The 16,934-nt window shown below is 42.7% G+C and overlaps 1 protein-coding gene across 5 annotated transcripts in view; it reads right to left on the bottom strand.

The window, feature by feature from the left end:
- Positions 1–16,934, bottom strand: part of SYT2 (synaptotagmin 2) — a 215,269-nt gene that overhangs the window by 17,042 nt on the left and 181,293 nt on the right. For 4 of the 5 annotated variants that reach the window (XM_060231132.1, XM_060231130.1, XM_060231131.1 and 1 more), the window contains 4 exons: positions 15,822–16,046; positions 13,059–13,222; positions 4,801–4,923; positions 852–1,019 (listed from right to left, as the gene is read on the bottom strand). In XM_060231132.1, coding sequence (XP_060087115.1) covers positions 852–1,019; positions 4,801–4,923; positions 13,059–13,222; positions 15,822–16,023 — 657 coding nt within the window. In that variant the 5' untranslated portion in view covers positions 16,024–16,046. The remainder of the gene's footprint in view (positions 1–851; positions 1,020–4,800; positions 4,924–13,058; positions 13,223–15,821; positions 16,047–16,934) is intronic. The other variant, XM_060231135.1, reaches the window with a different exon arrangement.

The raw sequence follows: 16,934 nt of genomic DNA, 5'->3' as shown, positions 1-16,934 counted from the left end.
AGCTATTGGTCATTCAAGAGAATGGGGTAAATGCACACATTAAAATGCAACTGCCCAATAAATCGATCGGTCACCACTTGAAAGACAAACAAAAGCTACTCAGAACTTCCTGGAGAAAGAGCAGAGTAGAGATATCACAAATAATAAAGTAATATTTCTGAGCAGAAGGGCTCTTAAATAAGATATATACTAGTTTCTCTTGCAATGTCCATCTGATTTCCTCCTTCAAATTAATTATTTAGAGCCAAGGCCACAAATCAGTAATTTACTCATGAATTCTTGTCATCTGTTATTGACATCTCCTGGCAGAAAGAAGTAAGGTGACTGCAGGTTTTGGTAAACTTGGCACAAAGATTCTAACACTGCAAACATGCACACTTACTTGGAAGTAAGTCCAACTGAATAAAATGGGAATTATTTCCAAGTAAGCATGAACAGAATTGGGCTGTTTGATGTATTTTCCAAGAAGTAATAGTTTATTTAGAATTAAGTACTGTTTGTATATAATTAGGCATCTTCTGTACAGGATTTAATTATCAGTGTTAAACACTTAACAGTATTAAAATCAGACCTTTTGATAGTGCCCTTGGAACTGCATGAGTTCCAATTCTTACTCCTATGTAGTTTTAACATCAACATTAATTCTTAAGGGCTTCAGTTACTTTTGCTGAAATTCTGCCTTGACATTCTTCCTGCTAGTAATTACACTGTGTCCAGTTTTCCTGCTTTGGCCAAGAAATATTTTTTTAAGACATACAAATATTTTCAAGGCAATGTGAACCATTTCAGGTCTCTAACCATTCTATTTGCAACATACCAGCTGCAGAAGATGCCTAAACCAGAAGTCTCACCTTGAAGACAAAGGTCTCATTGTAGGTTGGATTGAGGGTCTTCTTTTGCACTTTGGTCTCATACTTCTTCTTCTTGTCAGGAAGGAGAAAGACTTTCACATAAGGGTCTGATGTGCCACCCATATCCAGTGCTGGGAGCTCAGCTGCTTGGAGGATCCCTACTGTTAGCTACAAGGGAAAGACAATTATCAGCAGTACACAAAATGATTCTGCAACATCGCAAGCCAGTCAATACACATGGTGAAAAAATCTGCTCTACTCCTATCATTCTCTCCATTGCTACCAGATACTCCGTTCTTCCATCCCTTCTGCTATGGCACCACATGTGTTATATTCCTCACTTACCCTAGCCACTTCATCTCATCTTTTCTGCACAGAGAATAGCTCAATTCAGGCATCATGTCAAATCATGGTTACTGTATAGTTATTTTGTTCTCACGGGTGCTAAAAAGGCAAATGCAATTTTGGCCTGTATCAACAGAAGTATAGTGTCCAGATCATGTGATGTGATGGTATCACTTTACTCTGCTCTGGTAAGACCTCATCTGGAGTATTGTGTTCAGTTTTGGGCACCACATTTAAAGAAGGATAAAGACAAGCTGGAACGGGTCCAGAGGAGGGCGACGAAGATGGTGAGGGGTCTGGAGACCAAGTCCTATGAGGAAAGGTTGAAGGAACTGGGCATGTTTAGCCCGGAGAGGAGGCAGCTGAGAGGTGATATGATCACCATCTTCAAGTACTTGAAGGGCTGTCATCTAGAGAATGGTGTTAAATTGTTTTCTGTGACCCCGGAAAGTAGGACCAGAACCAGTGGGTTGAAATTAAATCAAGAGTTTTCAGCTCAACATTAGGAAGAACTTCCTGGCCGATAGAGCAATTCCTCAGTGGAACAGGCTTCCTCGGGAGGTGGTGGGCTCTCCAAAAGAACCAGTTTGGTGTAGTGGTTAAGTGTGTGGACTCTTATCTGGGAGAACCGGGTTTGATTCCCCACTCCTCCACCTGCACCTGTTGGAATGGCCTTGGGTCAGCTATAGCTCTCATAGAGGTTGTCTTTGAAAGGGCAGCTTCTGTGAGAGTCCTCGCAGCCCCACCCACCACATAGGGTGTCTGTTGTGGGGGAAGAAGATATAGGAGATTGTAAGCTGCTCTGAGTCTCTGATTCAGAGAGAAGGGCGGGGTATAAATCTGCAATTCTTCTTCTTCCTTAAAGGTTTTTAAACAGAGGCTAGATGTTATCAAAGATTTCAGGTTTTCACGGCTGGTAACATCATTAGGGATTGTAGAATCTTTCGGGCTCAAGTGCCGTGTTCTACTGGAGAAAGTTTTTCTTCCAGACGTTTCGTTCTCGGCTGTGGAGAACATCCTCAGTGGCGTTGCAGCCGGAGCAGGCGCTCTGACCTTCTTGGCTGCTGTGCATTGAGTGAGGCCAGGGCTGCTGGAGAGCTGCTATTTCTAGGCTGGAGGGGGTGTGGTGAAAGGGCAATAGGTTTGTGGATGTGCCCATTGTTTGGTGGGGCTTCCTGGAAGGGTAGTGATAAGGAAACTGGCTGTTGAATGTGACCATTGTTCTGTGTTAATTGCTGGGAAGGTTGGAAGGGATGTGAAGAAAAGGAAGATGGTTGTTGATTGTGCTGATTGTTCTGTGGAATGTGCTTGTTATTCTGTGAATTTCTGCAATTTATAGTCTGTAGGGTGTTATGCAGAGCTGGATACCAAGATTGGTGGATGGAAATGCCTTCTTCCTTTCTGTTAAAGTTGTGCTGGTGTTTGTAAATCTCAATAGCTTCTCTCAGACAAAAATTAAAAATCACTGCATCAGGAAAGACCATGCAAGGTTGCAGAAGCCAAATTGATTGCTCAACAGTGAATGGGACTTTTTAACATCCTGGAAAGATACTTGACCTGTACTTTGCTGATCTTCCCCTGGGAAGTATTTTGACTGCTGAGAATAACAGACAGTCACCAGACAGAAAAGGCTTGTGGGAGAGCTGAACTATGGGCAGATGAGAGCTGGGAGCAGGTTGTGCTTAGGGAGCCATCAGCAAGAACCCTTGTGAGCTTCTGCCTTCCTTCTGTCAGGAGTCCTGTCTCTAATACACAGCAAGATCTGGAGGAAGAGCAATGGCCAAAACCAGGGTTTGGCAATGTAGACATCCCACTGAGCAAACTGTGGTTTGGTTTGATTCTGAACTGACAATGATATTGTGGCTGGGTAGAAGACCTTAGCCATGACATTCCACCCTCAATCCAAGATGCTCCATTAGACACTGCTTTGAGGATCCAAAGCCCTTGCTTTTATGACCTCTTTTCACCTGTTGCCATCCTAAAGCTGAGATCTGAGAACCCCACCTCATCCAAGAGAAATACAGGCATGTTTACATGAGCACTTCCCACATGGCTGGTTTGGCACTGGAAGTGGATACAGTGGGTGCCATGTTGTGCAGCAATCTGCAAATCTGTAAGATCTATGCCATCTGCTCTGATCTTGCAAACTGTTTAGAAGTTTGCTCCTTAGTCATGTGTCACTATAGGAATTAGATGTGCTGACCAAAATTCCCATTTAAAAAGCTTCCAGTGTTCTACACTGACAACACACACAGAGGCTGGGTCCATATGGGCAGTATAAGCTGCCCCAGGGATGGCTGGCAAACTGATCAAAAAAGTGTGCCCAAATACACACATCTAGCTCCTGTCCTGCCCCCATACTCTCCCTGTCCCTACTTGTCCTTCAGCCACCTCAAAAAGGTACCACTTTGGAAGTGGGACCAAATTGGTGAGGCATTTCTGAGGTGCCTCCCCGGCCATCTGGATGGCCAGGAAGTGCCCAGGGAGTGGCAAACAGGCACACAAGTGCTGTGGATGTTCCTCAGGAGCACCTGCAGCCTGTCCCGGTTGCAGGCTGCACGCCGTCTGGCCATTCCAGAGCACTTCTGTTTGTGCCAGCTCACTTCTGGGTTGGCATGCTGCTGCCCCAAGCCGGTGGTCTGGACCCAGCCAGAGAGACACTTTTTAAAAAATAAAAATATTTTCTGTAGGAGCAAATTTGAAGCAGAAGGATATCCCTCACCCGATTCTCTGCACCAAATCATACATGCCTTGTAGAGCTAGATTCTCCCTTTCACAGATTTCTAAACCAACAGTTGCAAAACTAGAGGTATATGTAAGGAATACAGTTGCCAACAGGCCTGGAGAAAAATATCCTGTCTCTTTAATAGAACTTTATGGGTGGGAATAGGCAGATGATTCTTTTTATGGCATGAAGATAAATTACATTCCATTAAACTCCTATTACAGGAACAGGACTTATTTTTTCCTCCAGGGATTTGACAACCTACCATGGGGGAGGGCAATCTGCAGCTGAAAAATTACAGGTGAGAAAAGAGTTAAGCACTCTCCATTGCTTTTCAACTGCCCCCTCATTGTTTCCTCCCAATGTTGCTTTTTTAAAAAGATTGGGCTCTTCAAGATATACTTTAGCTCCTGAGTAACTTCAGATCTCTTTATTTGAAGGCCCTCAGCAGTTTCTGGCTGAATTCTCCAGTGGTGCTGAAAATATGGTCTGTTGAATGGTGGTCCAAGTGGGATGCCTCTTCGATAAAGTGATCTTATAAGAAACTGTTTCACAAGCTAGCGTTTCCGTCAGTGTATCCGTCAGTGTATACACTGTATAATATTTGAGCTAAAAGTGAAAAGTCCCTAATATATGGACTACGTATTTTTCAAAACAACTTCAAATTGGAACTTAAAACACTGCGTATTGCTTTCTTCACGAGACCAGCATGGGCACAGTTTGCAGAAGTGGTGGGATGGCTCTTTGGCGCTGGAAGTTACAGAAGTTGCCCAGAACTGGTAGAACTGAGTTTACATCTACAGTGTAAACAGTTGCTTGAGGAGCTTTTCAGAACTTTCCCCACCTATCTTGTCCCATCTCCTCATGCAGACAAATTACCTGGTTACCCTGAAAATCATAGTCTAGGGAGAATTGCAGCTTGCCCAAATTCTCTGGTTCCTTTTCCTTCTCCTCTTCTTCTCCCTCTTCTTCTCCATCTCCATCATCATCATCCTGTTTATTCTGAAAGGGAAACAGGACCACAATGTTCTGCAAAGTGAGCATCACAAACTGGGCAGCCTAGTTCCCTTTTGACTCATAAGCATGCGTGTCACACACCCACACACATACACACACTCTCATAGCCTTACCTTAACTCAGAAATGCATGTGCACCTTTTACAAAGTGGAAGCTTAACTTCAGGGCACAAGATAGAGGGCTCAGATAAAGCTCAGATGCGGGTGGCTGAGCTTCACCTATTTTTTACTTTTGATTCTGGCTTTCCACAGTCTATCTGATGAGAATACTTCAGATTTTGTTCCTCCCCAGATTTTGTTCCTTCCCATTAGTACAGTGAAATAATGACCCTCTATAGGAAGGGAGAATTGGGTAAAATATATATATAGAGAGAGAACTGATATATTGCTACAATGAGTGAAAGGAAAAAAAATCTTTTCAGCACAAGCGGTTAGTCCTGAGCTTTGGGAGTGCCAAGGTTGGGATTCTTATCTAATTGGTGACAACCCTGAAACTAGTATTGCACCAGGATTGGTATAGTGGGTCTGCTAGCAAAGAATACCTGTCTCAGATGAGGAGACCATGAGAGAAGGGAGCAGCCACAAAGAATGGAGGAACTGGACATGCAATGTAACTAAAAGGAGTAGCAACCAGGATCCACTGAAGGAAAGGAAACTGTGACCTCACCAACTACATCCAAGATTTTCTTTCTTACTTTGGAACACTCATTCATATACCCAGCCCCCCACCCCCATGAGCCAATGTGTATACTCAAGACTGCACTCACAGTTCTCACTCAAGCTCTGAAAACTAAGCATGTTATCAAAAGCTAGAATGCATATCTTGAAAACTGCATTTCCCGGTGACATATGATAAGCACATGCAGACCACAAGTACTTGGCAAATCTTCCAAAGTTTCATTCATGTTATCCACGTGATGGACAAGCACGCCTGTTAACAACCCTGAGTTGAGGTTCATTGTTAGATAAGATATTGATTATCCAATAAAGACAGCACTCAATTGGCCAAGCATAAAATAAGTTTGGGACCCAACTTTAATTCCACTGAGTAGCTTGAGGAATTAAAATGCAAAGACCCTTAAACCAAAATGTAAAGAAAAGTCTTGTTTACTTTCCCCAATTTAAGTCCAATATAATGTTTCATGCCATCATCCAAACAAAATCAAAACACAGCAGCATGGAGGATATATTATATAACCCTCTTCCCTTGCCCCTTTGACACCTAAAAGGGAAGGAGGATTACATTGGGACCTACCGTGAGTTGATATCCAGGTTAGTCAGAAAAGATGGAGACAGAACAACACAGAAGAAAGACAACGACAGCACAGAGAAGGAAGAGAAGGGCATTATACAGACAAAAACTTCACAAATAATCAACAACGCATAATGTCCCTGAGAAACAGCAGATTCCACATCATCACAGACTCACTATACCTTGGATCAATAATTAGAAATATTTCAATAAAATAAATAAATAATGAGATACTACTAATATTCATTAGGAATGTGCATTCAGACATTAATTAACAAAACCCAACCACAATACACATTTTAATATAGCTATCAAAACTGATCAAGTTTTAAAGATTACTGTTGGCAATATGGAAAGGTCACTCTCTGATTCTCTGCGATTATGGCACCTCATTATTCAATATTTCAGCAAGGACAGCGGGAGCAGGAAGGAGAGAGATTAAGTCTGATCTTATAAATGACAGGGAAGTTTTCCAGTTAGCAGAGTTACAGATGTTGCAACTAAAAAGTATTGGCAACTAGAAAGTGCCACCCTGCAAACAGTTAAAATCAACAACTGCCTGTTTATGTGCATTTCTGTGGTTGATTACACAAGATTGCCTGAGGTTACCAGAAATGCCCTGTATTTATCATTTTGTATAATGTGCAAAACAGGAATGTTCAGAGTGCCCTTCTCATAAAGGGATCAGAAATATATATAATAATACTATACTGTATTGCAATGCTTATTGTACATATCACCCCTTTCTACTGCAATGCAACATCTTTTATTTATTTATTTATTTATTTATTTTGTACCTTTATAGTCCGCCCTTTCCCATAAGGGCTCAGGGTGGATTCCAACAAGCTAATACAGTAAAATCAACAATAAAATATCAGAATAATTAAAACAGTTAAGCCAATAAATTAAAATTAATTATTTAAGATGGCATGGATGGTTTGAGCACATGGGGCGTAATTATCATGGGCAGCCTTAAGTTGCCCTAAGATGTCAACAGTACTGGCCCCAGCTGAAGTGGCAGTCATTGCTGGGAGGCCAGTTAGATGGTATAATAGGATGAGGACATCCACTTGCCTTAACCATAGACCTGGCGGAACAGCTCCGTTTTGCAGGCCCTCCAGAATGGTAACAAATCCGGAAGGGCCCGAATTTCTATGGGGAGCTGATTCCACCAGGTCGGGGCCAGGGCCAAAAAAGCCCTGGCCCTGGTCGAGGCAAACCGGACGTCCTTTGGGCCAAGGATGGTCAGAAGATGTTGGCTGGCCGATTGTAATAGCCTTCAGGGCTCATATAGGGCATTAGACTTCCTGCATTAGACTTAGTTTTTGTGGTTCCTGCATTAGACTTAGTTTTTGTGCTTGCATTACTTTCAGTTCTGTTATCCAAGTCCCACTGCATTGTTTTATTGGAGATCTTTACTGTCTGATTTAATTGTTTCAGTGAGAAAGGTAAGCTATAAATAAAGTGAATAAATAGTAATAATAATGGTTCTGTGCAAAGTGTTTCTGTCCGGCTGTCCCAGTGGTTTGGAAAGAGTTTTCTGGATTCCAAACAAGCAGCTGCAGTGCTGCTTCCCTTTGCCCAAGGTGAGCACTTCCCCATTGAGAGATTGCATCCTTAAAGGTTCTTCAAAAGCTTGCTTTCCTATTAGCATTTGTTACTGAGTGACTGAGCTATGTGCAGAGTGCGATTTTCTATAGTGTCTAGTGTTTCAGTTTTTCCCCTTCATTCTCTTTTCCATCAAGTGTGTATAAGTTGCTGTGATCAATTATAATACATGCAAATTTAACAGTGGATTCTGGAGTATTATTCATAACATGTGCACATACTGATACTGGTATTTCTATACTAGGACAAGCTTGTGTGGTTCCCCTATTGCTGCTGCAACACCACAGTGGCAGTAGGGCTTCTATCAGGCAGGTTTTCCTGTAGTTTTCCTTGCAACAGTCTTTCTGTAGTGTCCACAGGATTTTTAGTTAGTTTGTTTGTTTAATCAGCAATCAAGTATAATTATTATAAACTCCCAGCTTTCATTTAAAAAAAAATAAAAATGGGTCTGTTAGCAAAAGATGCCAGTCTTAATTTTTTAAAATGAAAGCTGGGAGTTCAGAGAACTGATAGTCCAATGATTATAATATTTTTTTAAAAAAAAATCAGTTGCCCATTTAAAAAGCACTCTGACCTGGAAAGGCCAGGCTAGCCCAATCTTGCCAGAAGCTAAGCAGGGTCAGCCCTGGCTAGGATAGGGATGGGAGACCTCCAGGGAATACCAGAGTTGTGATATGGAGGCAGATGATGGCAAACCACTTCTGAATGTCTCTTGCCTTGAAAACCCTGCAGCTGTGACTTGACAACACTTTCCACTACGACCAATTTAAAAAGACAAAAATGACCACCCAGTGACAGGGGTTGGAAATGGCCACTGAACAGACAGGGGCAGGGAAAATAGTAAACCAGGAAAATCCCAGCTATCCCACTCGCATAGCAGTTATACAGGGAATCTTGTGATCTTTTTGAAACCTTCACAGCAAAGGAAGTTTAGGGAAAATCTGATAAAAGCCAGGAGAATCTCAAGAGGTTTCCAGTTGTTTGGAAAAGCAGCGGGGGAGGGGGAATCCTGCTTCCCAACAGAATTGAACACAGGACAAACAACCTGTGTTGAAACAGCCAATACTGATTTGTCGTGTGTGTTGAGAAAGAGAAGTATAGTAGTGATTTCTACCAAGCATAGGTAATTCTCCCCTCCTGGGTTTTTTTTAAAAACAATCCCTAAAAACTGCTACCAAGTTAGATGAAAAACAAAAGCTGTTTACAGCTGAAAATGTGTTTTCAAATGTGAATAAGAAAAAGACAATGAATATTTAAAAAAAATACACACCCCTAATAATTTGTTCAGGCAGCCTCAAAAAGAATGCACTTAAGACAGTTTGCCTTATTGTATTTTAAACTAGTAATTTTATCTTCTCCTGTAATGATAATTTATCTCACAAAAATGTCTCAAGGTGATTACTGGACCTGTGTTTCTCTGGACACCAAAAAGCACAGAAATACATAGGGGGAAAGAGAGAAAAAGAAAGAGAAAACACAGTTTCTATACAAATAGGTAACTTGAGGATGGCATATTAGGTGGAAGAAGTTTCTGCTGCTAGAAAGGACCCTTTATTACAGAGAACAGCAACAAAGACCAGAAAAGGAAACATAAAGAAAAAACATACAGTTGTTATAATAGCCTAGAGCAGTGAATGCAACCTAGTGCTTCCAGAGAGGTTGAAAGCTCTTATACTTCCTGTTACTATAGATGTTCTTCCTTTACTAACATAGTGGAAGACGCACCGCTCCCGAGAACTGCGGTTCTCTTCCTGCCATTCAAAATAACAGCCCACAGAGACCTCTCCATTCATGCCTGGTCTGACCTGGGATGGACTAGCAGTGCCATATAAAGACAGGTAGCAGGGCTTTTTTTGTAGCAGGAACTCCTTTGCATATTAGGCCACCTGCCTGCCCGATGTAGCCAATCCTCCTGGAATTTACAGTAGGCCCTGTATTAAGAGCCCTGCAAGCTCTTGGAGAATTGGTTACATCAGGGGTGTGTGGCCTAATATGCAAAGTTGTTCCTGCTACAAAAAAAGCCCTGACAGGTAGCAAAACTCTTTGCCATACTTGCTTTTTGATTTTATGCAAATTTTCTCATCAAATTCATATTTTATCCTTGTGCCTTATAGGCCTTAACTTTGTATCTGTTTCCTGAGGAAGGCTGCCTCAGAAGTGTAAATGTCTCATTTACTGATGCATCCCTTGTTAATATCTAATCTAGGTTTCTTGTCTAAAAAATGTGGTAATATTTGCTAAAACATTATGTTAGGTTAAGAAGTACTGCTAGAGAACTAACGGAAATACATGAGTTAATAAAATGTGAAGGCTATTTCATAGATTACAATTTGCCCAAATGGAAGTATAATCCCAAACTGTAATGTGCATCTATTGTATCATGAAAGGGGCTCTATGAGTGTTAGCTCAAAAAAAGCACACTGGCTTTGAGGGGAGCACTGCAATGGGTGTCCACTGGGCAGCCAACGGGTAACAAAAGAAGCAGGGAGTGAGAAACAAATCCTGACAGAGGAAGCATTCCCAGATCTTTTGCAAAATCAGGGGTAGAGATGCATTTCCTATCCCACCATCACATGATACCCAGGAGCAATGGTCAAGGAAGTATGAGTCACTCAAGCTTCCAGGCAGTCCTTGCCTAGAACAGGAAAGTCATGCAATGGTGCATAGGCACCATTTTATCTTTGGAGAGGGAATTCTGAATGGATTACATAACCAAAGTATCATCTTTATTCCATCTCAGTTAATCCATATGAGAGGATGTGATCTCATTCATTTTCTTGGCTCATATCTTATCTGTGCTCAATAATCAAAGTGCCATTTCATGGTTTGGATGTAGGTGACTTCCATCAATTTTCCCATCTTACTGTAGATCGCCACTATGCTTCCTATGATGTTCATGAAGGTTCACTGCTCCCACGAACAACATTTTGGAGAGGGGAAAGTGTCCTAGAATTTCACAAGCCCTTGATTTTTTACATGTTATGGGATCTTTTGCCAACTCTGCTGTCGTTTTTCCATCCTTCATGATAGCTAGCTACTGTGGCTCTTGCTTTTCTTGTGTTTCTGTGCCTGTAAAAACAGTGTCCATCTTCTTCTGTGATATTTCACTGGAAAACTGGTGCAAGACTGAGCACCATATGAAAGTTTTTCAAAGTCCTCTGGAGAGTTTCTGCACACTGCAGAGGGCTCTGGATGACTAGACACCCATGCCTGTGCCTCATTAAAGCACTTCATGCAAAAAGGCTCATTAACATACACACAAAAAGGAAATACTTCTAGCAATATGGGCTATAAAAGTCTCATTTCTCAGGCTGCTGCCCCAGTTACCAAATCAAAAGGCCCAGATAGGAGGGAAGGATTTAGAGCCCATCAAACCATCCAGGTTTCACATGTTTGTGTGGCTTAATTGCTAATGGGTTTTGCTGCTGAGTTAGTTTGATCATTGCAAGTGAAGCAAACAGCAGTAAAAAGGAAAAGGTGGAATAGTTGAGCCACTGGGATGCCACATAAAATGTGTTTATGATCTGGGATTTACAGACTCTCATGGGCAAGCTGTTGCCTGGAAAGATGCTATAAACAGATCCTCTTAAGTGTTTTGTGTGGTCTTTAGTTTTCCACCTGCACAAAGCAAGCAAGTAAAACAGTCACCATCACTGTTTGGAGAAAGAGCAAAGATTCTTGGTGCAATGCAGGCTGTTGGTGAAGCATATGATGCTGGTGTTACCCTGATCTCATCAGCCTTCCCTTCTCTCTCTTGCTCTTGGGAGGCTGCCTCTCTTTTCAGGCTCATTCACGAGAACCTCCCATGGACTGTTTCCAATGTCTGGATATCTTGCAAAATAAAACTGGGCTAGAAGATATAACTAATGATCTGTCCATCCTGTATGTGTATTTTTGTGTGTGTCAGAGAAACTGGAAAGTTAGATTTGGGTGTATGTGTGCTGCTTGACAGCTGCTGGCCTTCTAAAGGTACTCCATAATGTGAATAAATCCACACAGCATGGCTAGGAGAGCATTTGCCTGATTAAATTGGTTCAGCCCTATCGACTTCAGTGTAACTAAAGCTGGAGTGAGATTGTCATTTTTTTCAGAGGCATCACTATCTGTGGTGAGCAGGGATGGGCATGGACCTAAAAATTCCAGTTGGAGTGGCCCCCAAACTGAACCTTGAACTGAACTGAGCCCAAAATACCCCAAACCAGCCAGTTCCCCCTTCAGCTGCAGCTTGCCCAGACCCACCCTGCTATTAGGTTTAAATGGCAGCCATTTCACCAGTCCATTTTGCTTCCCCCTGACTGCTTGGAAGTGGGGGGAAGCAAAACTGACCAGTGAAATGGCTCACAGCCATTGCAGCCGAACGGGTCATCTGTGGGCCTGTGCTGCTCAGCTGTTAGGTTTAAATGGCCCAAACAGCCAAACTGGACAAAAGTCCAGTAAATGTTCAGGGAAGGTGCCTTCACTGAACATCAGTTCAGGGGCTCCAAACTGGGCCAAATTGTGCCACATTTTTGCTTGTGAACCACTTTATGCCTATCCCTAGTGGTGTGCATATTTAGCTCCCAATAATGTCTGTTTACAGGTTCTTTTACCACTTAAAAAATAGGGGAGCAAAATCTCATTGAATGGAAATAACCAGAAGAAAGGAGGAGAACCTGGTAACCAGGAGAAAATGACATCTCTATGGATAGCACCTCCAACATTTTTAAAAACTATTATCTGACTTCAGCCAAAAAGGAGAATCCTAAGCTCTCACACAAAGGAAGTTACAGGACAGGCTGTGGCTCAGTGGTAGAACATCTGATTGGGATGCAGAAAGATCCCAGGTTCAATCCTCAGTATCTCCAGTTAAAAGACCTGGCAGTAGATGATATGAAAGACCTCTGCTTGAGACTCGGGAGACCCACTGCCAGTTTGAGTAGACAATACTGACTTGCTTGGACCAAGGGTCTGATTCAGTATAAGACAGTCTCTCATGTGTTCATGTGCAAATGAGCAAGTGAGGAAAGTGCAAATGCCTCAGCTTTGTGGCTTCACTTTTAAAGTGCAACAAGGTGGGCTGATACTGCTGGCATCACATGTCCTTAGGCCAGTTTTCAGTGCTGGCAATACCACTGCAGGGATCTGTACTTCCTATGTTTAAGGGATAGAACTCTTTGTGAGTGCACAGGGTTGTATCTTACCTCCACCAGTCAAAACACACACTAGTGCTCCATGCTAACAGCTGCTTCACCCTTGATCTTCCCCAAAAGGTGTGTTTTTACCTGGCCTGTCATGTCTTTCATGTTCATGGCATTTTTCATCCCCTTGCCTTTCTCCTTCTTGTTCTTCTTCTTCTTGCAGCAGCATTTCTTGCAGATGCAAAAGCAGCAGGTGAGGATCAGCAGCCCAGCGACTACGGCAATGGCAATTAGGGCCCATGGTGGCACTGCAACAAAAGCAGCACCATCAGACCATCACAGAGCATTTGGGGGGAGGGGTGGAATGCAGCTACAGGCAGTACTGGGCCCCATGCTCTTTAACTTGTTCATTAATGATTTGGAGTTGGGAGTAAGTAGTGAAGTGGCTAAGTTTGCAGATGACACTAAATTGTTCAGGGTGGTGAGAACCAGAGAGGATTGTGAAGAACTCCAAAGGGATCTGTTGAGGCTGGGTGAGTGGGCGTCAACGTGGCAGATGCGGTTCATTGTGGCCAAGTGCAAAGTAATGCACATTGGGGCCAAGAATCCCAGCTACAAATACAAGTTGATGGGATGTGAACTGGCAGAGACTGACCAAGAGAGAGATCTTGGGGTCGTGGTAGATAACTCACTGAAAATGTCAAGACAGTGTGCGATTGCAATAAAAAAAGGCCAACGCCATGCTGGGAATTATTAGGAAGGGAATTGAAAACAAATCAGTCAGTATCATAATGCCTCTGTATAAATAGATGGTGCAGTCTCATTTGGAATACTGTGTACAATTCTGGTCACCGCACCTCAAAAAGGATATTATAGCATTGGAAAAAGTCCAGAAAAGGGCAACTAGAATTATTAAAGGTTTGGAACACTTTCCCTACGAAGAAAGATTAAAACGCTTGGGGCTCTTTAGCTTGGAGAAACATTGACTGCAGGGTGACATGATAGAGGTTTACAAGATTAGGCATGGGACAGAGAAGACAGAGAAAGAAGTACTTTTCTCCCTTTCTCACAATACAAGAACTCATGGGCATTCAATGAAATTGCTGAGCAGTCAGGCTAGAACTGATAAGGAAGTTCTTCTTCACCCAAAGGGTGGTGGCAGCTACAAACATAGACAGCTTCAAGAAGGGAATGGATAAGCATATGGAGCAGAGGTCCATCAGTGGCTATTAGCCACAGCTTACTGTTGGAACTCTCTGTCTGGAGCAGTGATGCTCTGTATTCTTGTGCTTGGGGGGGGCACAGTGGAAGGGCTTCTAGCCCCACTGGTGGACCTCTAGATGACACCTGGGGGGGGGTGGTTTGGCCACTGAGTGACACAGTGTTGGACTGGATGGGCCATTGGCCTGATCCAACATGGCTTCTCTTATGTTCTCATGTTCTATCAGTCTTCAGGAGACAAATGAAGACAGTTTTACTCAGGACTGCATCTGATTGATTCAGTTATTATTTATTGGCAGGCCTGACTGGAGGTTTTAAATTGTGACCTTTTATGTATTTTTATTGTTATTTATAATGTTTCATTGTGTTTTTTTTAAAATAATTGTTTTATTTTTATTGCAAGCTGCCTTGAATTCCACAAGGAAGAAAGCTGCTAATGAATGTTTTAAATAACTAAAGATAAAATATCTCTGTGTACATCTCACAACAATGGCTGCATTTACAAAAGAGTCAGTGTAGTCACATCATACCTGATTATTTTGGCCAGGTAGTCCCTGAGTTGCAAAACAATTCTCTCCCCTGGGAAACCTGTCTGTGTCCCTGATTGCCATCCACAGACAAGTCAAAAGATGCTTGTTTCTTTGAGGATTAGTGGAGAGTCTCATTATGTTTATGTCACTGTATTTTTAAAATTGTGTTTTTTCTATTTTGTATGGATTTTTTGTGTTTTTAAATAGCTGCAAATGCCTTTCAAATCATCTCTTGTTGAAAGAGCTTCATCCATACTGTAAATAAATACACAGAAAAACTGGTTCATGGGTTCAATCACACCCTGGTATGCCTGAACAGAGGGTGGGGCTAATGAGATAAAAGCAGGTTTGAGTTCAAGTGGTCCAGTGCTAATGCAGAGAGCAAGACTGCTAAAATGGCAGAATTTGTTCTACCCAAAAAGCTAATGGCACTCTGCCATGGTCCCTTGGAGATACACATCTGTACTTTCTTCCAAATGGTTGCTATTCCCTTGCACTGGGAGCCAAACCTGCCCTCTGCTCCCACCACTGGATAGCCTGGCATTGACTAGGCATTCAGCTAATGCAGAACATTTCCAGCCCTCTTTGATTCCCCCCCCCCGCCCACTGCCCAGGTCTCAGTACTCTTAGTGGTGTTCTAAAACTAAGAATTAGCACTAAGAACAATTAACTTCTGAGAGCAGGTCCTCTCATCTCTCTATTTTTTTCTCAGTTGTCCCACCATCAAAATGATCACCAACAGATTATTATTTTTTTTGCATCAACCATCTGGAGACAATCTAGTCTTATGTCTGACTAGCAGAGGCAGGAGGATGATTCAAGCAAGAGGAGACAAGCCCTCTGCCTGTGTTCAACAAATGTGTTAGCAGAGCTTTTTTTTGTAGAAAAAGCCCAGCAGGGACTCATTTGCATATTAGGACACACCCCCTGGTGGCACCATTGTGTTGCACAGGGATTTTTGTAGAAAAAGTCCAGCATGGACTCATTTGCATGTTAGGCCACACCCCGTGGCACCAAGTCAGCTGGTACTGTATTCCTGTTCGTTCCTGCTCAAAAAAAGCCCTGGGTGTTAGACATTTGAGTTAAAGGACAGATAAACCCAACAACAACTTTCTGAGATGTTTGCAAGAAAAGGCAGCAGATAAGAACTACTTACATGGAATCTTGTTTATCTCATTCATAAACTTTTCTTTAATTTGGGCAAACACATCCTCCTTACTCTCCACCGGGCCTGACTCAGTTGAGTTGTCTGTTGACACCACAGGGACCACCGTTGTGGTGAGGGGTGCCGGCGGTGCCGCAGATGCTGCTATGATGGGCTCAGGATTGGGGTTTTTCTTGAAGAGCTTCCAAGTCATCTTTGCTGGTTTCTTGAGGTATTCTGAAAGACACACAGCAACACTGATAGGCACAGCCCAGACCTGATGCATTTCTCTTAGGGTTGAAAACAATATTAGGCAAGACTGCCATGTAAAGGAATGGACTGTCCTAGTTAATTATCATGAGCTGTCTTCCTCACACCAGGCTACTTTCTCAAAATACTCATAAAGACACATTCTGCTTCTTCTCCACCTTGAGAAATCCCTCATGAAAAGTTTCTCAGTTTCCACAACTTAGTTAAATTCTACCATTCAGCACTGATTGACACCATCATTTGAATATACGATATTTACTCAATGGGAAGATGACACTGAATGTAAGATGACCTCTCTAAAAATGTTATACACAAAAGATTTTTTATTACTGTACATATTTGTGTAACTTATATGTGAAGGTAAGATGACCCCTCTCCCCACCTGATGTCATACTTTGGGGGGAGGGGAAACTAGACTTCCTTTTGGGTAAATGCAGCATAATCCAGGCCTCAGATTCAGCAGGAGCTCACAGGAGCACAGCTCCTGAACCTTTCTGAGGGTTCCCCCTCTTCCTCACCACCTACCTTGCTCATTGAATATTAGGTGCAACTGCATAACAATTCCTGGATTAGGAGAGCAGCCAGCCAGCCAGCCACCAGGGGCTTTGCCACACCCCCAGTAACCCTCACTAACCTCTGGAGAAGCCCGCACCACCCTTTCTCCATTTCTTATGTGATTTTGGGCAGCGGGTGGCTTGCTGGCTTTTTGATGGCGGGGAGAGACAGCCCAAAAGGATCCCAGGTGAGCAAGGCTAGATCTCTAGTCAGCCCAAGCAGGCCTCGCTTGCCCGGGGCTCTCCTTTCTTGCATCATATTTCTTTTGGCTGGGGGTAGTGGCATATACTAATGAGTTAT

This window comes from Heteronotia binoei, chromosome 2 (genome assembly GCF_032191835.1).
Source record: "Heteronotia binoei isolate CCM8104 ecotype False Entrance Well chromosome 2, APGP_CSIRO_Hbin_v1, whole genome shotgun sequence".
Taxonomy (NCBI): Eukaryota; Metazoa; Chordata; class Lepidosauria; order Squamata; family Gekkonidae; genus Heteronotia; species Heteronotia binoei.
This window is presented reverse-complemented; position numbering and strand designations above follow the sequence as displayed.